We start from the raw sequence: 27,573 nt of genomic DNA, 5'->3' as shown, positions 1-27,573 counted from the left end.
TCTATTAAAAAAAATTCTTAAATAAAATAAATCCGATAAAAGTAACAAAATCGTAACCTATTTTATTAACTAGTTATAAAGGCAATCCCACGAGCTTTGGAAAAAAACTTCTTTTTCTTTATTCTAAAATTTATGACCATAAAAATAATTAAGTATTTTATGGTCATAAATTTTAGAATAAAGAAAAGGTAGTTTTTTTTTCAACTTGAGTGATGTATAGCTAACAATATTTTTCGGTTACTAGAATTTTGTAAACAATAGTACATTAACTTTATGAAAATGATTATTCAACCAATAAAAAGAAACGGAATGTCGAAGAGATCATGATTCTCGTATAATTTTGTATCTACAAGATTTCGATAATTAATAAGTAAATTTTTTAAATGGAAGCGTGAGGCTAAGAGTTTTTCAAGTACCTATATTTAGTTGCGTCGATGTTCTTTATTGTTTGCTAATACGTACCAGGGTCCAGGGGTCAAAAATATTTTATTTTATTCACTACTCTAAACTACACTAGTACACATATTTGATTGAGTAGCATATGCTCACGCGTATCGAGACACAAATGTTAGAACGGAAGGTATACAAAACGGAGAGCAACGGAGGGTATACAAAAAATGAAAAAAAAAATTATATTATAGAACACAAACTATTTTGTTTATTTTGGATTTTTGAGTTACCTACTTGGGTACCTACCGTATTCTCGCGCAAGCGATAGAGACGAGACACAAATGTTAGAACGGAAGGTAGGTATACAAAACGAAATGGAACGGAGGGTAGGTATACAACAAACTAAAAATAAACTATATAGGTACTTTTATATATTATTTATTTTTGTTTGATGACTTTGTCTTCATTGTTTTGCCACTAATTTTATTTAATAAAAATATTTAGCGATGTCATGTATTCCGACCAATTGTCGGAATATTTTTTTAAGTGACCAAGTATGGCAAAAGGTTTTTATGAAAAATATAAACTACAATAATCTACGTAAACGAAAGATTATTAAACGTCCTGGTTTGTTTAAAAAAAGATCAAATGTTAAGTGTAATATAATAAGTTGTTAAAGGTTGCCCTAAATTAAGTCTAACACCCTAAGTTCTCCCAGTTCCTAAAGCATGCCAAAGGTTACCTGTGTTCACTTTGTAAGGTCTAACTTACATAATTTTGGCTGTCTAGTCTGGTACTAAGTAAATTACTTCCGCGATGAACAAATTATCTATTTATGTAACTTCTAAAATGTAATACAGGAATACGTAATAATAAGTTTTATTATAGTTGATAAACTAAACTTAAGTATTTTAGTAAAAGGATCTTCAGGTAGGTATGCACTACATAAAAAATATTCATAGCAATTTTATTTAAATATAGTTACTTCCCTAAATTAGACATTACTTTATCATATCAGTAAAAATATCTTACTAATATTATAAACGCGGAAGTTAGCGAGTGTGGATATGGATAGATGAATGTTTGTTACATTTTCACGCAAAAACTACACAACGGATTCTAAAACTTAACAATAAAATACCACACTTCATACATAAATTTCATGCAGGTGAAAGCGCGGGCACAGCTAGTCTATAATAAATTAAAAATATATTCGCAATGTTATCAGTTCCATCGGTGGAAAATTTCTTAAATTATAAAAAGTTTGTGGAACACCATCACTGGTACCAACTAAATTCGTTAGGTACACTGATTTAACACTGCGAAGAATGTTATCTACAGTGAAGCCACTTTCTCCATTGCAATGAAGATCAGTATTATCTATTCGACATGAAGCGGTCTGTCGAAACAAAACTAACAAAGCTGAATTTGGAGTTTGATTATGTACACCTCGATTCAGTATTGTTCTGTAGTTAACAACTGAAACATCACACGGAAATGATGTTTTTATCAATGGTATAAATGCATAATAAGATAGATTACTGTTTTTCTTACTATTCACGAAAATGTCTAGAGGATAGTTTATGGAGTTGGCCAAATTTAAGGCAGTTTGACTTGGCAATTTGAGATGATTCTCGAATGATAAGTAACCGAAATAGTTTACAGATTCTGCGAAGTTCTCCAGTAATATGATATGACGGTGGTATGTTACAGTATTGTCTGCTAAACCCTCGTGTGTACCCCGACCATCATTAAATAAGATCCTCCTGTCCAACATAACAACCAACTGGCCTTCTTGCAATGCTGTCACTCCTTGTGCATGATCAGTTATGAGCGTTAACCTCTTGTTACTATCTTGAATGTATACCATGTTTGTTATGGGATACATATTTGACTCAATACGTCTAGTTATATTTAAAACACGTTTGGTGTATTGAAAGCCGTTATTATCGGTGTATATTTCGGGATAATTACCATTGCTTATATCGGTTTGAATGGACAGGAATAATTCAAGTTCTCTGTTTTTCGGCGCTACTTCGTAATTCACTTTACTTTCTAAGTAAATAGCGTCGGATAATGGACCTTTGAGAAGATTAAATATTTTTACAGTATGCTGGAGGAAAAGGCCATAAATTGATATGAGTTCAGTAGTAACTTGTCCAGATGTAATCATCAGTAGTTTTGTATTGTACCCAGTTCTATATGGCATTAATATATCCTGAAGTGGTCTCCTTACATCTGTATTGAATAAGAACATTCCAGCATTATGGTCAGAACTTTTAAATGCGCCATAATCGAAAACAACCATTTTTTCTTTGTTGTTACTTTTTTCAATTACAGTTTTTAAGAATCCAGACACTTCATCGAAAATAAGTCTATGTTTGTAATTTTCGAATTGTATGTCCCCTGGTTGTATTGATTGAATATTAAATTTAAAGTATGGGTTTTGACCATAGTCATCGTCTAATTTACATGTTTGACAATAAATAGTAGCAGTGCTCTGTGTTGTATCGTAAGTCTCTTTGACCCTGAATAATTCCAAAGTCATAGGCGGTATATGAATAACGAAAACAATTTTAAAAAACGTTCGTGATATTTTTACGATGTTCTTCGAGTTGTATTTCCAGACTGGATTTATCTGTATAGTAATGTGTTTTTTGTTATGGTCTACAATTCTAATGTTAGGAGTTTTTGTTATAAGCTCCACTATTTCTGTTCTCTCATGACTAAGTGAATTAAATACATATACTTGATCACCGGCTGCAACAGTTCTGAAAACCGAAACGAATTCTCCATCCCTATAAATATATTTTTGAAGATACGGGGCGATCTGATCCGGTTTAATACTTAGCAGACTTGCAGATACTTCCTGTATATACCAACAATCTTTAGCCGTCATTATTATCTGATTATGAACATATCTGAGAGTATTGGCATTTACAGTACCACTTACAACATTCTTATCAAGAAGGCGAGCAACGCTTTCTCTCGATTTTATAAGAAGTTTAAATATTTCTGTCGTATTAAAACCATGAAAGGCATTCATACTAATAGTGAATGTAAACAAAATCTCAGTAGTCCGTAAAGTAGACTGGAGACGCCGCAGTAATACTTTAAGTAAAGGTCGCGATGTGTAAAATCCCGCCCAGTATGCGGGACTTCCTGAGTGTATATCTGCAAAATTCAGAAAGTCACCTTTTAATGTGGGATAATTTTTATGTTTCGCAACAATATTATTGAAATAATCACTAGGTGTGCCGAATTGAACTGTAGCTTTGTATATATTACTATTGGCATTTATGAATTCGGCTAACGTTTGGTAATTCATATATTGATAATCAAATTCAGATTGACTTTCGTAGGCGTATGGCCCTCCTAAAGGAGCCATCATAATGTTATGTGGCGTGATTGTACCAGTCTTGGAATATTGTTCTAGTAATAGTTCTGCTTTTTCTTTAACGTTATAAGGATTTATGTCGAAATTTCTATTGGGTTTGCCGAAATTGAAATCACTACTACATATGGCTTTATTTGGCCCGCAAGCTTTAAAACCGGCTGAATTGAATTGTAAATAATGAGTTAAAACGGAATGTTTTGGTAAACGATCATTTCCTAATCTGTTCAGGGCGTCATTAATATCCGTCGCGCTGGTTTTGTCATTGTCCCAATTTTGAATCCAAACAAAATCGCTGTACTGATATTCCGCTAGATATTGTTCCCAGGAGAAGTGAAGATTTGTCATCACTAAATTGGATATTCCAGACGCCGTCAATAGATAAGCCATTGTAGGGCTATGAGTCACACTGTTTGTAAGCCAACCGACCTTCGGCATGTAATTCAAGTAACATTTTAACCACTGGTGTCCTGAAATAAAAAAAGATATAATATATACAACGTATGGTTTTGATCTAAAATATAAAAAATACGCCTTCAATACTCAAAAAATGTAATATCAGCGTATGTAGTAATATCATTGAACTGTCCAGACTATATACACAACTTGGTAAGCACGCATAGTACATTTTTTTAATGGTGCCGCCACCTGTGCTATCCGTTGCTTGCGTAGCACTAGTGGCAATGATAGTAGGATAATAAAGTCAATCCGTGAAGAGGAAACGCCGCTTCACATCCTATGTTGTAGCCCACTCATGCATAAACAAAATATCTCCTTTGGAAAGTTTACACTCTTTCCCGAGGAGATAAAAACGATCGCTCCTAAGAATATCCTTCAATTCTTGTCCCTGACGGGTCTAGGTAGCGAACTCTGAAAAGGGCGAGCACAATAGATCTATGTAGGTCGCAGTGCTACAGGTGCTACACATCTGACAATAGCCCAAACAATCCAATAAAAAAAAAAGTCAATCCGACCAGTAAGCCAGTTGTAACAATTAACCACCATGGATAGTTTTCTGGATTGCATGGAGGTCGCCTTGAATAGTACACAGTAAGGAGTAGGTCCGCCAGAAATCAATGGTTTTATATTTAAGTGAAAAACATTGGCATTCCGAGTGAGAAGTTTTGGTAACGAGGACTAGCGACCTTATTATAATTTTCAAGTTAGGTCATCCTTCTCACCCTATACCCTGGAAACCATCGTGGTTAATACCTAGAGATTCCGTCATGTTAGGCTAACCGATTTGTCTTATGGTTCCTTAAATTAATATCCATCAAAAAACATAGCTGCTATCAAAGATAAAACCGGTACTTTAAAATTACCTTCTGTAAGTTGGTGTATCAGCCCAAATATGTGTGTGGTAGCTTCATCAGGTTCTACCCACCCTCCTGTGGTGATTTCTAAACGACCTCCTTTTATCAAACGTCGAAACACCTGACCAACATAATAGATTATACACAATAAGTAATTTTTGTACATGTTTTAAACACTTCAATTCATAAAAATCAGGAGGTACGCGGCTTGCTTGTCATACGAATTACATAAAAGAAATATAAGAAAAGATCTTCATCAGCTAAACATTACTTATACCTAGTAATAGACAAATACCTTTCGAGATATATTCCTTTTCCACGTGATAGAAATGCTATCTATCACGTGGAATAAAAAAGTCTGGTATAAAGTGAACAAATTCTGTGCTAAGGTTAGAATTCCACAAAAAAATGTAATGCCGGGGACGTTCCTTTGTATTTTTTACTAAATTGTAAAATCGTAAAAAATCGTTTTGGTAAAAAATATTAGTAAAAATTATTTTTTACCAAAATTGTTTCATATATTCACAATTTGTATTGTGAACATATGAAACAATGTTCGTTGATATTGTGATTCATACACTAGGCTGGGCCTGTTCTGTAGCAACCAGAATACAAATTATCTTAAAGTCTAAATGAACGGATAATTTGTTAAGAAAAAATATAATAATACTATAAAATCAGAAATATCGCCGGAAACATATATTGCGGTATAGAATATCCATTAGAATAGTAAGACTTCCATACCGATCGGCTCTTTTGTGAGGCAGTCTTCCACCATTGGCTCAAATGGGACACCTCGTTCCACGTGAATGTAAGGTTATCATAAAATTGAAGTTTCTTAACAACGTTTGATATAATTTTATTTACGCTGTTATTATGATAATATTCGAAAGATTGTTTCCAAATAGTGTCCACGTGAGTACGAGGTACAAGAATGACCTGTGAAATCAACAAAAGCTCTCATTAGGTAGAATAACAGCATTTATTATGTCTTTCTAGTACTATTGTGGTATCGTAGGTACATAATGACAAAGTTATCATATAGGTATTTAACATCATTATACCCAGTTCTTAAGATGGTGGTAGTTTTGCTAGACCTGTATTTCGCAGCTAATTTTCAGAGAAATATACATATATGCATGCGAAATGTTAAGTTAACAACAGGGTGGATATACCTACTCTATTTTCTTAATGGGAGCCTGTGACACTGCGACCTGAATAGATCTATTGAGCTCGCCCTTTTTCAAAGTTCGCTGCCTAGACCCATGAGGGTCAAATTGAAGACTATTCTTAGCAGCGATGGTTTTTTTTATCTCCTTATAATAGAGCGTATACTTTCCACAAAGGATGTGTAGTGGCATTTCCTTTTCTGCTTTGCAAAATAATACCTACTGAAACTAGTGAGTAGTTACAGTAGGTATGATTTTTTATATTAGTCATGAGACCCAGTACGTGTTTTTATTTTGGATGAAAAATATGTAGGTATGTACTATTGGATATTTTACCTTTAAAGCTGGCCATTTGTGATTTCTCATCAAATATTCATACCGACTGTCATAAATACTGTTCCAAAAATGTTTATTCGCCATCCACAATGGCTGTAAGTGTATAAAATATTTCAGTGTTGTTTTGTTATATACGTGTAAAAATATATAACAATGTCGGGTTTAATCAACTTTTAGCTATCTACGAAAGATTTACTTCTTCAGAAACTGCTTATTCGTATGTGGCAAAAGTTCTATATATTAAAATTAATCTATAAATTTAAATAAAGTACATATAATAATAATTATAAAAGATTTGGATGAAACTTTACAGTAATATCGTTTATACATGAGTATAACAGGTAGGATACAAATTTGATGAGGGTGAAACCGCAAAGACTATGTAATAATAGATGTGCCATCTATTATTACATATTCTACAAAAAAATAAAAATAATACTTTGTGATTTTTATTTACGCATCAATCCGTGAAATATAGATTCATACAGCATTTTTATTAATAATTGATATTGACTTTTTACTCTCGAGCTTCCACTTATGTATTATACCAATTAGTAGCTCCCTAACGATCATCACGTGGGTAGAGCTTATCGGAAAACGGATTTTATTGAGTTCGCAGACGTTCATCGGCAGTTCCACATAAAACTCAAGTTATTAAAATTGTAACTTATGAAGATGTATATTTTATATATTAAATCTTTACATTAAATAGTGACTGTTTTAAATTTGACGCGGTCATTATTTATACGTATAATTAGTAAAACAGGGGAACTTACCACGTTTTATTTTTGTTGTGTTAGTTCACCCGTGATCATGGCGGTTGAAACACTGCCGAAATATCGGAAACTCAAAAAATAAAACGTGGTAAGATGCCGTGGTTTACTAATTGTACGTTAAAAGTGATGTTCCACTCTTAGCGCTTTACAAATCATCACTAAATTAATTTAGAGTCGTATAGAAACAATGTCATTCGTAGACTTAATTAGCTCTCAATGTAACAGTTACCTTACCTCTATATCAAAGTTAGAAAATGTTTCCTGCGCATCAATATTTGCTTTTGTTTCTTGTAAAACAGTACAAGTATAGGAATCGTCCGATACGTTATAGCTATACTTAGACTTTGGATCCGCTATTAATTCCTCTATTAGGAAATCTGCTTTATCAATACCAACTTCGTGCTGACTTGTATCTTGATAATCTGGTTTAATAGTTTTAAGTTTGTGATCGATTGGTGACTTGAAAATGCTTTTTGTTATAACACTCTCATTATCTTTATTCGTCTGTGGAAATTCAGGAATAACAATACCACTTTCCTTATTGTTACCTTTTTGTTCGTAGTTTTGTAAATTATCATCAGCAGTTGGAAAATATTTAGATCGCGTTGGTATTTGATAAAATATTGCTATATCTTTCGGAAATGTATTACTATTCATTATGCTATTGTTAAAGATCGGCAAATACGAGTTGCTAGAATGAAAAGACGATATATTCTTATATAATGTGTTCCTTGTAAGTCGTTGTTCATTGGATAACAGATACTCCTCATTACTCGTCTTCATTCTTGAATAAGATTTGCCGTGATTTGTTTCTGCTACAGATAATATAGTGGAAACTTTGGGCCGTTGCATTTTGAACATAAGTTCCCTGTTGAATTGCAATGACATAGGAAACAATGATGCGTTCCTCCACACCATATTTTCAGTTCCCGTATCACTGAAAGGTCTCTGTATCATTTTTGATTGATTGCGAACAATTTTCCGTAATGCTACAATATAAAATTTATGATATTATTTTATGACGACGATTGTATGCATGGTTATAGTGTTTTCATATATGTAGTTCCGTAAAGGCCAATCTCACAAATATTATTAAAAATAGGTATACTATTATAGAACGAAAACAACCAAACGAGCTTATTTTCATAAGGTTACAAAAACATTCCTTTCCATAAATTATAATATTTAGATAAATTTCTTACTGCATGTATTTTAGATACATACAGTAAGAAATTTATTGTTTTACTATATATATATTTTAATAATGGAATATTGGAAATATTTTAACTCAAAATATTACAGTAATACCTTTAGTCGGTGCGTATTTTCTATGCAACTATGTAACAGTTACCTCAAAAGTAAATAAAATAGTAACTAAGTAAATAGTAATAAAACTTACTTTTTTCATAGCAGTAAATTTTCGAGTTTAACACAATGTTCAATGTGAACACACAAAGTAGTTGGTAAAGACTTCTCATCGTTTAGACATCAAATGCTTAACTTACTTTAAGGCTGACATCAAGTTTGCATGTTTAAAAATTAAAATTTTCAATAAAGATTGTTTCCTTGTCGTCATGCATTATGTCGATCGACATTGTTGATTTTGCATACGATGAACTGTTTATACTTATTTGAGTCAGTATAGTTTCAATTCATTTACTAGTACTGGTTTGGTAGTATAGGTATAATGACTGACTAATGCCCTCTATTACTGAAATATATTTACCACATACTATGTACATATTGTCGTTACTTCCTACGTTAACAGTATATACAGTCAGGACGGGGATGTCAGTCATAGCAATTAGCCCATCGTAACGATTTTATCACGATATGTTTACATCGTATTGTTTGTATTGTCTAGAACTTAAGTGCTATCGTCGTTGTCGATCTCTCATTGTATTAATTTACCAAAATACGCTATAACAGAATAACATAGAGTACTCACTGCCCTCTCCAAGTTATAGACCGTTCTGTCTCGTTCATTACTTTTATATTTTACTATTTGTGCCCGCGGTTTAAATTTCGATAAAAATATAGCGTGTGTGATTATGACGAATAAGCTATATTGCTGTATAGTTTTATAAAGATTAATATAGATCCATGCTTACAATCTTTCGCGTTTATAATATTATTAAGATTATAAACAGCAATTGTATTATTTCTTATTTGAGACAAATAAATATGATTTTTATTATATTTAAGGGAACCCAGTTCCAGATTTGTTTGTTAGTCTTTAAACACAAGGTTTGGTTCATTCATTTTCATAATTTTCATGCATACCATTTTAGCCAGTCCTAACTATTATACAACACACGTTTAATATAATACTGGTACCGCTGTCTAATCTAAGCTAGTCATTTCTTGATACTTGCGTACTCTCATTTTCATTTTACACATTTATTTATGTATATTAAAAATATTGTATACTTGTCTATTTTATAATAGACAAGTAATTTGTCTATGGTAAAAATAAAAGATATCTATGGAAGAACCAGTAAATGAGGGGTTTTGTAAAACAATTAAAATGGTGTGTTTTTTTTAGAAATATAAAAAGGCTATTTGATTTTGAAATTGTATTTTATTCACAAGGTGTCACGGACGGCCCGGACACTACAAAAATGGCGACGAGGATGGGATATTATGAGCCTGGATGAATGGAATAGGTGAGGACGCTATAAAAAAATGATTGGATTGTGTGAAAGATGATATGAATAAAAAAAGAGTATGCAGATATGACGGCCGATAGAAATCAGTGGAAGAAAATGACATACTGCGCTGAACCCAAATAAATGAAATAAAGTCAAGGCAATGATGATGATGATTATGATATTTGTTTCGTCAATCATTCATTCGACATTCTTTCAGCAGCCCCGACCTAACATGTCATGCCCTTTCTCATTTTTACAACAATTTAATTTCCAACGTGTGATATTACGTGACATTTTATATTACCTACTATTACTATCTAATGAATGAACGTGCGTGACAATACTTAAGATGAAATTGTCAGCAAAATAATCTTTATCTTTAAAACGTGCCAGTGAATTAATTTAGATAGTACTGTCGGTAAAATATATGTACATATAAAAAATATAGTTACTGATCTATTAATATCATAGACGTTTGATAGTTTTATGATGAAGAGTAACTGAAAATTCAGTTGCTAATTTAAATATCAATGCAGCCGTTATAAAATATTATTTCTTGTAATCAATTACTTATTATTCAGCAATGAGCAATAATAAAGAGTACCTATAGAATTTGTCATAATTATTTATAAGCGAGGCCTTTTACGAATTAGGCAGAGGTTTTCCCTGTGCCATTGATTTATAATTAAGTACGCATAATATTTAATTAATAAAAAAATAATTTATATTTTCAATCTTGCTTTGATATTCATATTTGAAAGAGCCGTCTCTTTATTTGAATTAAGTATATATTGAATATTTAAATATTTTTCTCAGTATTTTATAATCTTAGAATATTGAGTGGAATAAGTATTTATATTGAAATAAAATTTATGATTTCTTTTGAAAAAGGGATAATTAAAAAATATATACCTACGTAATAAGCGTAAGTAGGCTTCAGAAAATGTTTAATTTATGTGTAATTTCTAACGAAGAAAATACGATAACAAGTATCAAAGGTCGACAAAATTGTGTATTGATATTAATATAAGAAATTGTGACAAATTAATTTTATTTTTAATCAACTTCAAAAAAGACAGTGTTTCCATATTTGATCGTTATTATATGTAGGTATGTATTTTGGAATGATTAAAACAAAATGTCACCTCTCCCTTCTCAAATCGCATGCGCGGTTATCAAGTGCGAAGTTCGTTTATTAAGCTGTGCTACCAACATCGGCGAAAATGGGGCGGTGGTAGCTATTTTATTGATTCCTCCCACCCCAAACTCACCCTCTCTGACCGCGCTGTCGCAATGTGGACCCATTATACACAACTATCACAACCGGAATAGAAAAATATAGATGTGTAACGCCAAGTAAATATACAAAATGGTAAGCATTCGACAAATTTTAATTAAAATTACTAGATATAATTCAAGATTTTCTTCTTTATTTGTCGCCGGTCGATAAATTTTAAAGGAAGTTCGCAGTTAATTTATAATGCGAGCCAATAAACGTGACACTTTTACGAATATGTAAACTCGGTACCTATAATAATTCCACGGCTAAATATTACTTAATTGTGGAATTTTTACAAAAGCTATTAAGTACATTTTGAAGAAGAAAAGATATGAGGTCTGTGTAATCTGAAAATTAATGTTTTAGGACACAAATGCGATGACTACGTCAGGTTTGCTCGAATGGGAGTTTTCCCTGCCATCAGACCAGATTATATCCCATGGCTGGTATCATGGAGCCCTAAGTCGCACGGCAGCAGAGAATCTATTACAACAGGACAGAGAATTCTTAGTAAGGGATTCGTCCTCGCAACCCGACAACTATGTATTGAGTTGCCGCTCCAATGCACAGCATCTTCATTTCGTTATACAACGGGTAAGTCAAACATGTAACAATAAGTAGGTACTTACTCTGTTGCTACATCAATTTACAGAGCTAAATACATTTTCGTGAAAATCGAAGAGTATCCTATTACATGGTCTTATTCCGTCTCAAGTGATATTTATTTCTTATTCTGTAAAATGTTTTGCCAAATGACGACTTAGTCTAATTAGGAATTAAGATGTTTTCTTCTTGTTTATTATCGATATTATTGTTTGTAATGACTATACTCGAGTATCTTAAAGTGTTTACGAACAAAACAATTTGGCACTCCATGTAATCGTAGGTAGGTACTTTGTGTAAAATGTTAGCACAATTATCCCTAGTAGCCTACTCAAGACTTGATTTCACATTGTCAGATTAATGTGCTTGGCTAATTTATTGAAACTGTTTTATGTTTGTTAGATTGTCGTGCACCCCGAAACTGTTTATGAAAGGTATCAATATCAATTTGAAGACGAAGCGTATGACACAGTTGCGGACCTCATAACTTCATATGTCGGCTCGGGAAAACCAATATCAGCTGCTTCAGGCGCAAGAATTCAATATCCCGCCAATCGAATAGTGCCCTTAACAAATTATATTCCAAATGACGACTTAAATTCTGTTATCTCACCAATTGGCGACGGTTCTGGAACTTACAGTCTATACAGTCATTTTGCAGCTAAACCTGGATTACAATTACGAGTTCCCTTCAAGAAGCAACGATCGCATTCATTAACTCCTATTGACATGGGTCAACATGGCAATAATGGGAAAAGCGCAAGTGCAGATGGAGTAATCCAAAGCCAAGCTACTAAGCACGTTAAAAACTTTTCTGGCGATTCCAATTCCAGTTCTAGTACGTGGGATGCAAATTTACCGACAAGCCCCCCTGCTAAACCTGCGCGGTATGAAGGTCCTAAGGCAGATGATAGACGCTTGGAATTACAGAGACTTTACCACGTTTCAGGGTCGGACTCTGGAAACGGTTCTGGAGACTCCACTCAGAGTTCAGCTCACAGTGATCCTAATAAATCACGAATAGAGTCCGATTATAATTTGGTAACCCCTACTATCAAACAGCAATTTGACTATGAGTTGTCAGAGGCTAGATTGTTACAATCTGAAAACTTGGATTACGTAGTTGACTCACGGATTAATCTCGAAAATTTTCAATCACAAATTATACCTCTCGGTTTAACAAAGCCTCTAGAATCAGAGACTTTGCATACTATTAAACTTCTACTTAGAACTTCGGGCCCGCGTATATTAGCAAATCACATGACCAAAGTCGATTTACATTTCTTATTAGATGATGCCATACAGTTAGAAGGTATCGACAGAACAGCATCCGGTTTGGAACTATGTTTTCTTCCCCAGGGCAGAACTTTACGATTAGATGTGATTGAAAGGTAAATTAACACACTTTTATATTAGAATATTATACCTGCACTAAAATTATAGCATTACTGTAACTTGTAACATTTGCAGGATTGAAACATATAGACTGCTTATTGCGGTGACCATCTTAACATGTCAAACTGACCGTCAACGAGCTGACACCATTAACGATTGGATACTCTTAGCTGTGGAGACAAAAACGGCTCTTGGAAATCTATACGGTTTTTCTGCAATCATGTTCGGCTTATGTATGCCACAGGTTAAATATATTTTTATATATTTCTTATGTACTATCATTTTTATATATTCTATCTGAAGTATTTTTCTTATACAAAATATTTATATTATTCATTGCTTATTTGTATTCTGTAAAATCGTACTGTTATAAAACTCTAAATACCGGCTTCCAGTAATGTATTTCATAAATGCTGTACGTATGTTACAAGTCAGCAACTTGTTGCTTTCTCCCTGTCTGAATTGATATTATATTTTAGAAATGCATTTAACATTTCAGGTGGAGTGTTTAGAAAATGCTTGGAATATTTTAAGACGCGTGTACACTGACAACGCGTTTATGTTCGAAGCAAAACTGCGTCCATGCTTTAAGAGCATGAATGAGGGGACAAATCCTTTGCCACCTAATACTACAACTCCTTATGTTCTTCCGTCAGTATTATGCTTCCATTTATTTGGTGAGTATCCGGCTTTAAAAAACTACTATTAAAACTGTGTCGGTATGTGTAACTCGCCAAGCTATATTTTTATTTCTATCTGTTCACAAGGCAACTTATATTGTTATTATTCCAAATACAATAACATATCAATTTAAGTACATGTCGTCTGTGTTACTATACAAGTCGTCTTTCGTGTGAAGATTAAGAATTTGCACCGAAATTATAGAGGTACAGAGATTACATGTTAGTCCTGCGGAATAGCAACGCATGAATTTTATTAAAAACCACAAGTACAACTCGTGTTCTCTAACATATTTATTTACACATATTAGTAATAATTTTATAATATGTTCTTTTCTTGTTAAAGACGGCGAAAGCGGAGGACTTATGCCGCCAGATGATTCATTTCCGACGAGCCTTATGAACACGCTCGAATTTGATTTCAATGCTACGGCCGCTCATCTAGATGCCGCCCGTCATTTCCCTGACCAAGTGGAGATGTTCAAACGCAATGCCCGAACTGTGGTACAAGAAATGTCCTCTTTGGGGTCCACATTGGACCCCACTTTACTGGAATTATTTAGGACCGAATTCCACATAAATTTCTTGTGGGGAGAGCGAGGCGCGTTGACTATACCGAATCAGCGATTTGCTAGACTGACCGACATTCTCACTACCATGGCTAATAAGTTGTCGATCCAACCCGCAGATGCTGTGGACACTATATAAAGTGGACTGTATAATACTAGTGATACTAGTGATCGTTTTAATCATATCATAGATAATAATAATAGTATTACGAACCAAATACATATATATCTACAATAGAACATATTTTATTATTTGATAAAACACAAACTATTTAGACACCACCGAAGTTTAGTATTTGTTAGGAGATATGTAGTATTAGTACCTATACTTGTATGTTAAATATATTATTTCATGTAAAATTAACTTGGCCAAGTATCGTTTTAGTAATTATAAAAGTGTTGTGGAAAAACTAAAGATACATACATGTACTAAGATTGTTAATATAGTATAGTATATATATATATATAAACGACGATATATATATAATTATAATTATTAACGTACTAAAAACTACTATTTAAAAGTATTTAACAAGTTCGCCAGTACGATAACATTTATATACATTTGTAAAACATAAGTAAAATAAAAGTCGATAAAAAAATACCTTCTTTCATTCCATCACACCTAAATTGGAAAAAATAAAACAAAATATTTTTGAATTTCGAACCGTTTAATCATTTAGAATGAAAACATACAAAATAATCAACATAAATTCTAATTTATCTAAGTTTTATATTAATATATGTAAACACTTTATGAATGTATTAATAATAAACCCAGTAATACTGCCCGAATTCTTATAAGCAGAGGTACACAAATTGTTATCTCAAAAGACAATAGTTGTAGAAATAAGTATGCATTAGCATAAAACAATGATAATATAATAAATTTTACATAGAGCCACAGCTTGAAAAAAAGCAAATTTACCTTGCAGTCAATATACATTAAGAGTACAATCAACTATATTATTACTTAGGTATTAATCCGGTAATAAACACCTATCTTAACAACGAATGCTTATTAATAAAAATACATTGTGGGATTACAGATGTAAGTTATCGATAAGTATAAATAGCAAAATTCTCTTGCGGTCGTTCGAAAATGAGGATATAGTCTTAAATAAATTTTAATACATTAGCGAAAAATGGTCCATGAAATTTATTTACTTAAGAATATTTTATACCCAAAGATAGCCCACGATTACAATGGCAAGAGTAATAATTTAGATCGCAACCAGCAAATACCTATATATTATAAATTATTGCTAATAGTATTAATGCTAAAGTGAATCTTTGTTCGTTATGACTTGACGATTTAACAATCAATGGTTGATCATGTATAATTGCATACACCTAGTATACAGGAAGGAAACTTTGAGCCTGCTTACAAAATCATAAAGTACCTCGAGTTTACGTCACTTCATTCTTAAATTATAATTTAATCAAATTTAGCTACTTAAATATTAGTTTTGACTACTCAATAAAAAATTATTAAAATCAACCCAGCCAATTACTAAATTTGCGCCGAAATAGAGAAATATTCTGAACAGCGACGCTATAGTCTAAAAGTACCTAATATTTGTATAAATTCACAATATCTCGAAGAGATAATCAAGTACCAATTAAAATTAATTATATTTTCAATAAAAATATTATTATCTTCATATGTCATTTAGTATAGGTAGGTATATCGTGGTCCGTTAAATTAATTGACAACTAAGTGTTGTTGAACTTGCATTGAAAAATCAATGGATGGCTTGGGATAATACTATGTGGCTGTTTATAGGAGTAATTAATTATTTTATAGTGATATAACTATACAACAAAAAATAATATAAATTGAAGAATTGAAACTAAAATATGTATATAAAGGAATATTCAAAATCTATTTTAAATATCATAAATCTTGTAGAATTTTAATATTCTACCAGCATTTAAAACTATTAATTATTATTTTTTTAATAGCAATGACGAAGACAAGCCAATCACAATAATAAAAATAGAATAGATATAAATCTTTTTATATAAATTATTTGTATTAACAAAATCTTACAAGATACCAAAAAAATATGATGTACTTTTTTCTCGGATTGTACCTATTAAACAAATGTTTCTTTATTATTTTGCAATGATATTATTGTAAATGGGGTAATGAATACCCGTATTTTTACATATTACAATTAGACATTGTAACTAAGGGAGAACTATATGCCTGTAGACGACCCCTATATAAGTTTTACCGGGTAAGGGACCAAAAAAATTATGTAAACTGTGAATAATAAAAAAAACATACATAGAATATTTTTTTTCTATGAAGAATGAGAAGAATTTTTCTTATATACCTGCTTATATAGAAATTGCACATTCTTCATCACCTGTTGTTAAAACAAAATAATATAATCCTGACGTACACGAGAATACCACGGAAGTAAAAAAAAGTCGGTGTATACGTAAAGTAAAATTAGAAACTCGAATAATAAACATAACACTACATTTTCTTCAAGACATGACAAAACATACAGACAAGTATGATGTAACTTGTTCGTGTTAAAATTGGTGTGAGCTTTCTGAATAAATAAACAAACAAACATCTAATCCCACGGTAAGCACAACTTGTGTTATGGGGTACTCGACAACTGATATTAATACATAGATATTTTTTTGTAAATACACAAACAATATACACAGGGTACACCTAGACAGATGCAAACAATCATACTCTGATGACTATGACTACAAATGTTAACCGTACGCGAAATCGAACCCGCGACCACCAGACGTAAAACGGTGTACTAAACCACTAGACCACCAGGACGTCATTAAGAATATCTTTAAAGAGTTTTGTATAACATTGTTTTTCACAAACTGTAACGTTACTTTAGGCTGAAAGTGTTAAGTCAAGTCGTTGAGGACCATGAAGCATTAAGAAATACGCGAGTCCTACATGAGCCTCCATTCCAGATTGCCAATCTCCGAAAATATCCCTATTCCGCTAAGATAGGCTTGTTCAGTCTATAAACATGTTTATATTATGATTATACGATATAATACTTCTACTGACATTTAATTAGGACGCATAAGAATACATCCTACACTTAAACAATACACAGATGATATGAATTATATTATTACAAATACAAGTTACAATAACAACCTATGTGTCACCCGGATATAATGGGAAAATCAATCTATTGATTAAGAAATACTCTATTCGAATTCAATTTCGAATACATACGTTAGAAGACGAGTCTATTAAGCTGCCAATGTAGACACAGCAACAGAAAAAGTATAAAACATACAAAAACACACCTGCTGACTACATGTCCATTAATTATAATATCAAATGTTCCTGTAATTATTAAACTCCAATCAATACATAAATCAGAGCGGTGCACTTATAATCTACTATGAATGGTTATAATTGTATAATTATGGATACATAGACATTGTAATATGCCACAAAAAATCGGGCTGATACATATAAACTTATATTACGCGAACTATTTGATCCAAATTTGCCGTCTTATCGTCAAAATAATATCGATAAAACAGTCTTCCCTTCACATTTGGTAAAGTTTTACTTTACAAGAAGTGAACTACAGTAAACACCGAAATCACATAGAGTAACGCCAGTAATTTATTACGGCCAATTTTATAATATAATTACTACAATGATTAAAATTAACGTTTCCATAGAACAAGCTACATTCATGCCAGCAAACAATATTAACGGTAGTTGATCGTATTTCACTTCACCAAATACGCCTACATGATTGTAGGTACTTCGAGGGTACTCAACAGATCAAATAGTCCTGCAATGCGATCACGCAAAGCTTTCAGTAAACATCAGAATTTCAGTGACTTTGCAACTAGTGCGACCATTGCCTGGGCCTTATCTCCGTTAAACCGTCGCAGTTCGACGATAGCCTGCAAATAATAAAGACGCATAAATTGAAAGAAAGAAAATAAGATTATTTGGTACACATAACAATATCAAAAATATTTTTTTAATTATTGAGAAAACTTACACTTTATAAGTAAAAGTGTAAAATATTTTTTACACCTTTACTGCGACTAAACAATAAAGTCTACTTTAAATATAGTTGAAAATATGCTGCATATAAAACACTGTCACAGTTCGTATTTAGTTTAATGTTACATTACAGTTAGTTACTGACCTGCTCCCGAGTGAATCCAAAGCCTACTATTTCTTCCACCTCGGTTTCGCCAAAAGCATCAGTTGGCAGAATGGTCTGACTAGGATCGACGAGTCCTGAACAAATAAAAAATATTTTTTATGCAAATTAAGATATCAGGCCACATACTAGATAGTACAGAAAATTTTAAAAATCTAAACATATTTTAGAGGGCGGGAAGGGGATTGTTACTAATGTGGATTGACTGATGACCCCTTTGTCAGCAATATAGCACGAAATCATGGGAAAAAATAATGAATTAATCATAAAATCAATCATCATCAATTACTGACCTGACCTCATATTCATATCATCCTCTAGTAGGGACCCGCCAGCGTAAACAATTAGCACAGGCGAGTGCCCCATTCCACTATCATCATTAAAAAGAATAGTTCCTTCTGATTTTTAAGAGAGTATTAAAATTATCAATATAATTTCATAATAAAATTATAATAATATAGGTATGATTAATAAATATATATTAGAGAATAATGTCTATTATCCTCTAATATATATTTATTAATCATGTAGTTTTGATTCTGTTTTTTGTCTTGTTTGTAATATACTTAAGTTAGGTCAATAAATAGTGTATGATTAATAAATATATATTAGAGAATAATGTCTATTATCCTATCAAAACTACATAAAAAAGAGAAAATTTGTTTTTCTAAAGGAGACCGATAAAGAATTGGAAGTTGAAACATGTACGCAAAGCAACGTGCCTCCCACCGCGTGGAGTTTGAGCCATATAAATAGAAACCATTCCCGACGAATGTATAACAATAAAAATAGCCATATAACCACAATAAATCACTTCCAAAAGAGAAAGGTTTGGTTTCTTGATGTTGGTAATTGTCACGACAAAATTTTAATGAAAGAAGTAAAAAACATCTTCCAACATAATTCTTTGTCATTTAATACCATTGCAAGGTCGTACATTGAAGGGAATATTCAGTTTTATCTTATTTCATGCCACTCGTCTTCACACGAAAAGAGGCATCAATTTCAGAATATTTTCTAAAGAAATATTGATATTATCTCTAGTGACTTTACCAATTCTCTGGCCACCAGCTTGTGTTGCAGTGGAAGTGGATTGGCCACTGGTAGTTGGCCTGATAGATAGCCCAGCAGCATTGTCTATAAAATAAATAGAATATAGTCATGCTTCACACACTTAATATGTTAATAACTATAGCACTACACATACAATACATAAACAATATAATTTTACTGGCATGATATCGTTTAAGCAGTCTGCTTCATATAATTCACAACACTGAGATATATGAATACTGATACATATAACACTGAGATAAAATTGAAATATTACTTGCCTTTATGAAGCTGACTGTACTTCCTATAATGAGTGCAATATTCACTACATTCTACATAGAGCAGTACAATATATTACGACTAGGGTATAAAGGTTATCATGAAAGTAAATATTATTTATAATTTATGTTACACGATATAAGTTCCTATACTACATTGTAATCTATTGATATAATTTATTACTTATCTTGTAACATGTTTATTAGAAGAACACACTTATTATCTCACCTACCTAAAAACATAGCAATAAGACGCAAACATTTTACTCAGTAAAATTAGAGCAAAATATATCACTGAATATTTCATAGAAAATTATATAACAATTCGCAAATGTAAAAGAATCTATGGAAGCAGTATATTTCGAATGAACTGTTAAATTAATACATGTAATAAATATTACAACTATGCTCCATTTTCTTGTTAACTAGTTGATAAGTAATGCAAATTCCATAAACTTTCACGGCATAAACTATCAACACATAAACAATAATTGGTTTTACTATTTTTATTGATTTAAATGTTAACGTTAATGTTTTTATTGCATTGAAAACCTTAATAGAGACTTAACAGAGTACACATTAGATTTAACATGTTACTTCTTTTTTCCACGCCCACCTTGCTTTGATTTCTCCAGTGCCTCTTTCACTTGGCGCTCCTCGTGATCCCTCACCGATTGGTTCACGATTTCATCTTCCGAGTAGCCAGAGAGCCTGGCGCACTCCGGCAGATCAGATTCTGATAAGAATAGCGTCTCCGTACCCGTAGTCCCTATACGAAGGACATTCCGTTTCAAGTCAATATTGCACTGCAAAAAAACATTATACTTTTTATATATGCCTAAATAAAAGAAATGTTGAGTAAACGAAAAATTGGAAAAATGTTTTAATAAATTTACCATAAAGGCCTGTCCTCACTAATATGGTTTCTATTTCAAATAATCTCTAATTGAATAAGCATAGAAATGACTCTGCAAATTAAGGTGTATAGGTAATTGTGTTGTGATAAATACATAGTAATATTACAAATACAAAAATGTGTCTGTATGTTTGTTACTATTTCACGGCGGAAGCGATATTATTGAAATTAAAACTAAAGAAAGAATGTCACCTAAATGGACATTGGCTATCCTTTCTCAGTGTCCGGATACAGCTAGTGATGTATATAGTGTATATCCTTACCTGATGTCTTTTGAGCATGTCCAAACCTAGCAACATATCCATAGGTTGTTCTTCCAATACTGAGAATGAAGTAGTTAGGAAGTCTTTTTCAATTCTCATTTGCACCATATGGATACGTCCTATGATGCGCTGAACGCCGACACCTTTTGCTATGCCGGCCCATCTATACAAATGAAAACAAATAAGTAATTATCACTAGTAAATTAATTATACATAAATTATTAATAAATAAATTTAAATAAAATGTCTTAACATAATACTTCTGCGAATTTCATAAATATTATTAATAATAATATATTTAACTTCAAGAAAAACCGTTCCGTCTTATACACAACTTTAAAAACAGAACATAACCTATGACAAATAAACAACGCGATGAGTTGTATTTATTTAAAATGGCCTCTGCACTAAGCATAGCCTGTATGTCAGAGGCCAGGTTGATTAATTGTTGATGTTTCTGTACAATCTGTAATTATATTTAGTAGCATTAACTATAAAAATAATGGGCAAAAAATCCTGTAATAAATGTGATATAATGAAATGAGACTACAGTACCTGGTATCAACGAGTCGCATGATGTTGCAGCGTTCCGCGCAAGCAGCAGACATGATAGTCGTCTGTGCACCAGAATCTATAAAAGCCTTCACGGGGAAGCTGAAAGACATTTATAAGAATGTAATTTCTTTTTTGTACCTAATAATGGATTGTTTCACTAGCCAGCGATGACAGTACAAGAGGCCCGATCTTGCTTCATGTTCATCTTACCATCGCGTAGGATCAACATGAACTTAGACTTGTTAGCCCATTGCACAATTTCATTATCATTTATTGAAAATAAAACCCCCTGTCACAGTATAATATTATTCCCGTTTATGACTTCGATAATATCTTCATATTGTACTAAAGTGTCACGATTAAATTGTTTATAAAATTGTGTAGATATAATATGGATATAATCTAAGGAAGTTTAGAATTGCTTGAAAATACAAATATCGAAAAACTAGGACAACACTAGCTGTGAGAATGGTTAATGGCAACATATCGCCGGGACCAGAAGAAAAATTATAATTGAAATATTTTTTACATTGAATTTGAATATTCTAAATTGTTAAACGGGGATGGGCATAGAAGTAGCCCTAAATAATAGCTTATATCTAAATAAATAAACAAACTGGAAGGGGGTCAAATAGGGGATGAAAGTCTGTCAAAACCAAGTCAAGTTGTCTGCTTATTATTTAATTGTAAAACAGTAGATAACAAAGAAGGGAGATTATATCTTTGCAGACATTTAAACACTTACATAAGTAAACAATGTAAATAAACTAGGTGTATAAAAAAGAAATTCAGTCGAGTTCCTTGACAGTTCTTCTCAACTGTATCTGTATACTGAACTAGATGGAGGGAAAACATATTAATACAAAAAAATTGTCGTTCATAAGGCTACTTAAAATGTACTACATGAATAAATGAATTTTGATTTGATTTGAAGTCTGTATGTCTACTTGGATGAAAAATAAAGGATCTTGTATATTACGCATACCCATTCACATGACAGTTGATGTAAAGCATGACAACAGTTCCAAATGTTTCCGGATTGTACTCCATGGCAGCTTCCATATTGGCTTCAATATTCTTTTGGCGTATTTCCTCAGCAATCATTCTTTGAGCCTCAGTGTCGAAGGGGTCAGAATTCATCATTCTAAAATATATATATACATATATAAATACTAATATTATAAGTACAAAAGTGCATCTGTCGTGTTTACTTTTTTTCACACTAAAATGGCTGAATGAAACTTAATAGAACGTGACATTATATTGATTAGTATTATATTGATTAATAGATTGACAAGTTTTCCAGACATTTCTTGTATTGTATTCTAAATAACACTGGAATTAGCAAATATTAAAAAAAAAACATAATTAATAAAATATTAGAATTTAATAGAATTTGACATTAAAATAGATTGCCACAATATAAAGATGCACATATTCCAAAATTTTAACAAGTTTCTCCAACATTTCTTGCATTGTATTTTAAATAAATTTGATTTTAGAAATATCACATATTTAAAAAAGATTACATAATCAATAAAATATTATTTCAAGGGACAGTCACAATTCAGATGCATAATATAAGAACAAACAATATTACCAAGTTAAATAATTATTTAAATTGTATTATTTTTTATAATATACGTTAAAAAAGAATTGAATAGGACACTTACATTCTGCAATTGATGTGCACATAAATAACAGATTGTGGAGCACATGATGTCCTTTATATTACAATCGCAACATTGTTATTGACTATTTATTGGTTGTTGATGGGTCAATTGATAATAATTATTATTACTAGACACTAACCTTATTCGCTGTTGTTGGCGTTCAGTCCTAGCAGATATTTGTTCTCGAAGCACTGAAGCAAAAGTATCTATAGGCAGAATTTTATTATAATTTATAATTGACTACATTTTTAAGGCATTCTGTTACCTAAAGTATATACTAAAAAATATTGTTTTGCTTGTGAAAGGTGGGAATGTTCAGCAATTTTCTATAAGGAATTTTCTAAGTTTTCCATAGAAGTGTTACAAATTAGATAAGTACATATTTCTAGTAATGTTTAATAAATTTGTTTTATAATCGCAGTTGTATTAGTAGTGGTTTAGCAATCCACCTCACATCCGACGGCCACAGGTCTGATTATCCCATAATAAAATTATTTTTAATCCTGGATATGATTGTATTGACCTGGGTATTATTTATATATGTATGTATTTATGAATATAGTGTATTTAATTAATTCTATTAGTTATTTAGTACCCATAGTATCATCACATCATCTGCTTCTTCCTTATCCTATTTATTAGAGGTTGGTGTAATATGTTTTCTCTTCCATTCATCCCTGTTCACAGTCATCTCGTTATTTATTCCCTTTCTTACCATATCATCTTTCACACTGTCCATGCATCTCTTTTTCGGTCTTCCTCTGCCATATAACCATCCATATTCATATGTAACAGCTTCCTTAAGATATGACTTATCTTCATTCCCTTAGTACCCAGTACAAGGTTTGTTTAGTTTGGTACTAGACAGCTCTATGTAGGTTCTTGGGTTATTATTATAAAAAATTACTAGAACTTCTTAGACAAACATATATTACATAAGGGATTCCGAGAGTCATTTATGTAATATATGTTTGAGATGAGATGAGAAAGAGAGGGAAAATTTATGTTGTTTGTAGAGGTACTCTATAATGGCATGATTAAGACGTTGTTTATTCTATTTTGGGATCTAAAGACCTTCAAAGGACAGCAAGTAACAACTTAACTCAGATCTATAAACTCTCAGATCTTGCGACCTGGGCCATGGGCCCTGTGGTGACCCCACCTCGAGTCGGGTTGACCATGTATAACATGTTACCTAGCAAATACCTACCGAGATTACCACTGAGCAATGCATCAGCCAATCGGGGATTATTTTGTTTAAGTAATGCCAGCTGGTCAGGATTGGCAAGGAACATCTCCCTAATTATGCGAGGGTCCTCTTCCACAGGTGGATTTCTTGCAGCCATTGAAGAGCTTGCCTCAGGTGGCACCTGAATGTTGCTGAAGTCTAAATTGGCTAAACCAGTTGGTAATGCTGCAAGTGGGATATTTATTTTTGTTTCAAAAAAATTTTTACTGTCTAAATAGTAAAAAAAAAACAATTTGACTATTATCTAATGTCATAATAATTTTATTTTCTTAAAAAAGGGCTTTTCTTTATTAAGTAAAGCCAATTTCATAATTGACAACTTCTTGACATGTGCAATGTCATGAATAACAACAAAACAAGATGACAAAGCATATTTGAAAATGGACAAAGAAAGATTAGCTAAACAAAGGTACCTTGGTTAGCATCATTCACATTGAGATTCGAAGCCGACTGGACCATATGCAGTAATACGATAACGTCTCCATCATGCACGCCGTGGTCTTTCAACGACTTTTTGTCATCCAGAAGCGGCTTGCCGTTGAAATTTAGAGTGATGTCTTTCGCAGGAAAACCGGATTCAATCTCGCAGAATGCCTTGAAATTCTCCAGCTCCAGGTCTTCGGAGACATCCAAGACAAAAATCTCGTCATTTAGAGTAGTAATAGTGACTTTCATTGTAGAATTTTGATTATTTGCTTACTCGGGACGAACTGTAGCCGATAGTGTAATTTTGCACTGAGTGTTTTATATTTCGAGAATGACTGTCCGAGTCATTTTATATACAGTACGCCCCGTTATTTGTATGCAAGCCCTTACAATAATAAAAGTGCACAAATAAACTTTTGGAACAGTTCCTAAAATTTTATTCGTAAAGGTGAAACTGGGTATGAAACACCGAACGATGAGAGGTGGCTGGTCTAGTGTTGACCGCTGTTCATTTTCACTTTACCCCATTTTTAGTGTTGTTATGATACACTTGAACATTGTTAAAGAAGAAATTCATAGATAGTGGAATAATTAAAACATGAAAGACATAGAAGACAAAAAACTGAACACCAATAGGTTAGTAAGCAACTATTTTTACAACTACGGTTTTTCTTGTTTAGAAATGTATATGAGTCTGTATGTATTAACTGAGTTAAATAAGACATATGTAAGTAAAATTTATGCATTCAGAGGCCGAGTTATACAAATTACCATAGTATATTTTTACCCTTAAACTACATTGGTATTAAATGTTACCGTAAAAATAGGAAAAAATTGCATAGATTTGCAACACTTGTTCAATTACCGGCTAGAGATGTTAAAAAACTACATTTGCCGATAAACCGTAAAAGTTACGTATTCATTAGAGAAGTAAAATGCTATAACAAAATCTAAATAATTATTTCCTTCTAATATATAGATATTTTATGAACTTAGCATTAATTCATAATATACTTTTATTAATATTCCTACAAAGTGTCTATCTAAAACGTTGTCAATGAGTATTTATTTTCATTTTTTGCTTGGACCGATGTGATTCATTTAACGTTAAACCTATTGCTTAATACTCAAATTGCTACTTAAATTATAAGCCGTATATGGTTGGAGATATTGGTGGATATGGGGATATGAGATATTTATTTCTATAAATAACTTTTGTCTTCCTCTAGTTTCAAACCGATTCACGACAACTTAAACCTATATAAAAAAAATTATCGATAAATGTGATGACGAGCCTATAATTCGAGAAAGCCAGACTGCCTTATTTATTTTTTAAATATACCTTGTATTTGAAATGTTCCTATAGAAAAAAATACCCGAATATACCAAATTTCTATTTATTATAACAGTTCACAGATAATGATTTCAACATTAAATTTCATGGAAGAATAGTATAGGGCAGAACATAGTATACAATATGTAGTTATGCATTCTAAGCGACTCCGTTTTTTGAATGGTATATGTTACAACGGATAAAAAAAATGTGAACTGTTGAGAAATATAATAAAGGAAGAAATGGAAGGGAGGACGTTTAAAAATTTCAAGGCAAGTCAGATTTTAATATCTTTCTTGCTTCTTCTTCCATTTAACACGAGTTAAGATATTGTATTAACGTATCTTGCCTTAGTATACATACTATAAAATAAAGTAGCTGCCGCTGTCTATCATGTATGCTTAAATCTTTAAAACTACGCAACGGATTTTATATCGGTTTTTTAAATAAATAGAGTGATTCTAGTGGAAGGTTTATATCTCGTGCGAAGCCGGGGCGAGTAGCTAGTATATAATAAAAAAATAGATAATGGGATATATATCAATTTTTAAAAATATATTGTAATGGATACAATATTCACTGGATCAGTTAGTAAACAAATTAATTTTGCTCATAAGGCACCAACCTATACTTTATCATTATATTTTTTACAACATTTCTTAAAAATAAACTGTAATAAGATCGCATAAAAATTGAAAATGTTTGTTGAACTAAAAAAAAGACGACAGTTCATGACTCCTAAAATGTCCTTTACAAAATAGACAAACTATAGTGTGCCAGCGACTTCAATCCTTGCACATTTCCGTCATGCAGTTACAGTCGCAAATAGAATTCGAGGCTATGTAAGCAAACAGATTACCATATTGAAATAATAAATTGGTAAAATGGTACGACACTTCAACATACCCATGGTATCAATATTAAAGGGGTAAAACAATACTCAAGAAACTATTTGGAATATAGGTATTCTAAAAGCAAGGCCATAAATATTTTTTTAATAATAGTGGGAATAAGGCAGGTACTTTAAACATTTGACTCAATGTTTTGAGTAGATACATACTTCTGAAACTCACTTT

At 32.0% G+C, this 27,573-nt stretch overlaps 3 protein-coding genes across 4 annotated transcripts; 1 reads left to right on the top strand and 2 right to left on the bottom strand.

Moving 5' to 3' along the window:
- Positions 1-171: 171 nt before the first annotated feature.
- Positions 172-8,856, bottom strand: LOC131853108 (alpha-mannosidase 2-like). Its single transcript, XM_059203923.1, has 6 exons — positions 8,778-8,856; positions 7,613-8,367; positions 6,603-6,695; positions 5,842-6,036; positions 5,107-5,218; positions 172-4,254 (listed from the first exon to the last, which is right to left on the bottom strand). Exons 1-6 carry the CDS (start codon positions 8,854-8,856, stop codon positions 1,592-1,594), a joined length of 3,897 nt encoding a protein of 1,298 aa, XP_059059906.1. The 3' UTR covers positions 172-1,591.
- A 2,474-nt stretch (positions 8,857-11,330) lies between these two features.
- On the top strand, positions 11,331-14,970 carry LOC131853037 (breast cancer anti-estrogen resistance protein 3 homolog). The gene is made up of 6 exons (XM_059203830.1): positions 11,331-11,401; positions 11,675-11,902; positions 12,314-13,302; positions 13,382-13,550; positions 13,806-13,983; positions 14,333-14,970. Exons 1-6 carry the CDS (start codon positions 11,399-11,401, stop codon positions 14,692-14,694), a joined length of 1,929 nt encoding a protein of 642 aa, XP_059059813.1. The 5' UTR covers positions 11,331-11,398; the 3' UTR covers positions 14,695-14,970.
- Positions 14,971-15,213: 243 nt separating this feature from the next.
- LOC131852961 (protein DDI1 homolog 2) lies at positions 15,214-25,666 on the bottom strand. 2 transcript variants are annotated; one of them, XM_059203713.1, is made up of 10 exons: positions 25,152-25,666; positions 24,700-24,903; positions 23,629-23,695; positions 22,802-22,960; positions 21,817-21,915; positions 21,262-21,424; positions 20,699-20,888; positions 19,805-19,888; positions 18,734-18,828; positions 15,214-18,482 (listed from the first exon to the last, which is right to left on the bottom strand). In XM_059203713.1, the coding sequence occupies exons 1-10, from the start codon at positions 25,411-25,413 to the stop codon at positions 18,402-18,404; spliced, it is 1,404 nt and encodes a 467-aa protein (XP_059059696.1). In that variant the 5' UTR covers positions 25,414-25,666; the 3' UTR covers positions 15,214-18,401. The 2 variants fall into 2 exon arrangements, with proteins under 2 accessions (XP_059059696.1, XP_059059697.1); XM_059203714.1 differs by having other exon boundaries at positions 23,629-23,680.
- Between the last annotated feature and the right edge of the window lie 1,907 nt (positions 25,667-27,573).

The sequence above is a fragment of the Achroia grisella genome, unplaced genomic scaffold (genome assembly GCF_030625045.1).
Source record: "Achroia grisella isolate CSIRO2021 unplaced genomic scaffold, CSIRO_AGI_Agris_v1 utg874, whole genome shotgun sequence".
NCBI lineage: Eukaryota > Metazoa > Arthropoda > Insecta > Lepidoptera > Pyralidae > Achroia > Achroia grisella.
The sequence above is the reverse complement of the archived record's forward strand: the minus strand, read 5'-3'. Positions and strand labels throughout refer to the sequence as shown.

Bases quoted from the DNA above. Each gene is read 5' to 3' on its own strand.
- LOC131853108 (XM_059203923.1), bottom strand. From the start codon at position 8,856: ATGAGAAGTCTTTACCAACTACTTTGTGTGTTCACATTGAACATTGTG. The intron at 8,368-8,777 runs GTAAGTTTTATT...TTTATATTGTAG, and splicing joins AATTTACTGCTATGAAAAAA to CATTACGGAAAATTGTTCGC. The intron at 5,219-5,841 runs GTATGGAAGTCT...TATGTTGGTCAG, and splicing joins CCTCACAAAAGAGCCGATCG to GTGTTTCGACGTTTGATAAA.
- LOC131853037 (XM_059203830.1), top strand. The intron at 13,303-13,381 runs GTAAATTAACAC...TAACATTTGCAG, and splicing joins CGATTAGATGTGATTGAAAG to GATTGAAACATATAGACTGC. The intron at 13,551-13,805 runs GTTAAATATATT...TTAACATTTCAG, and splicing joins TCGGCTTATGTATGCCACAG to GTGGAGTGTTTAGAAAATGC.
- LOC131852961 (XM_059203713.1), bottom strand. From the start codon at position 25,413: ATGAAAGTCACTATTACTACTCTAAATGACGAGATTTTTGTCTTGGAT. The intron at 22,961-23,628 runs GTTAGTGTCTAG...TATATATTTTAG, and splicing joins CGCCAACAACAGCGAATAAG to AATGATGAATTCTGACCCCT. The intron at 21,425-21,816 runs GTACTGTAGTCT...TCATTTGTATAG, and splicing joins ATGCGACTCGTTGATACCAG to ATGGGCCGGCATAGCAAAAG.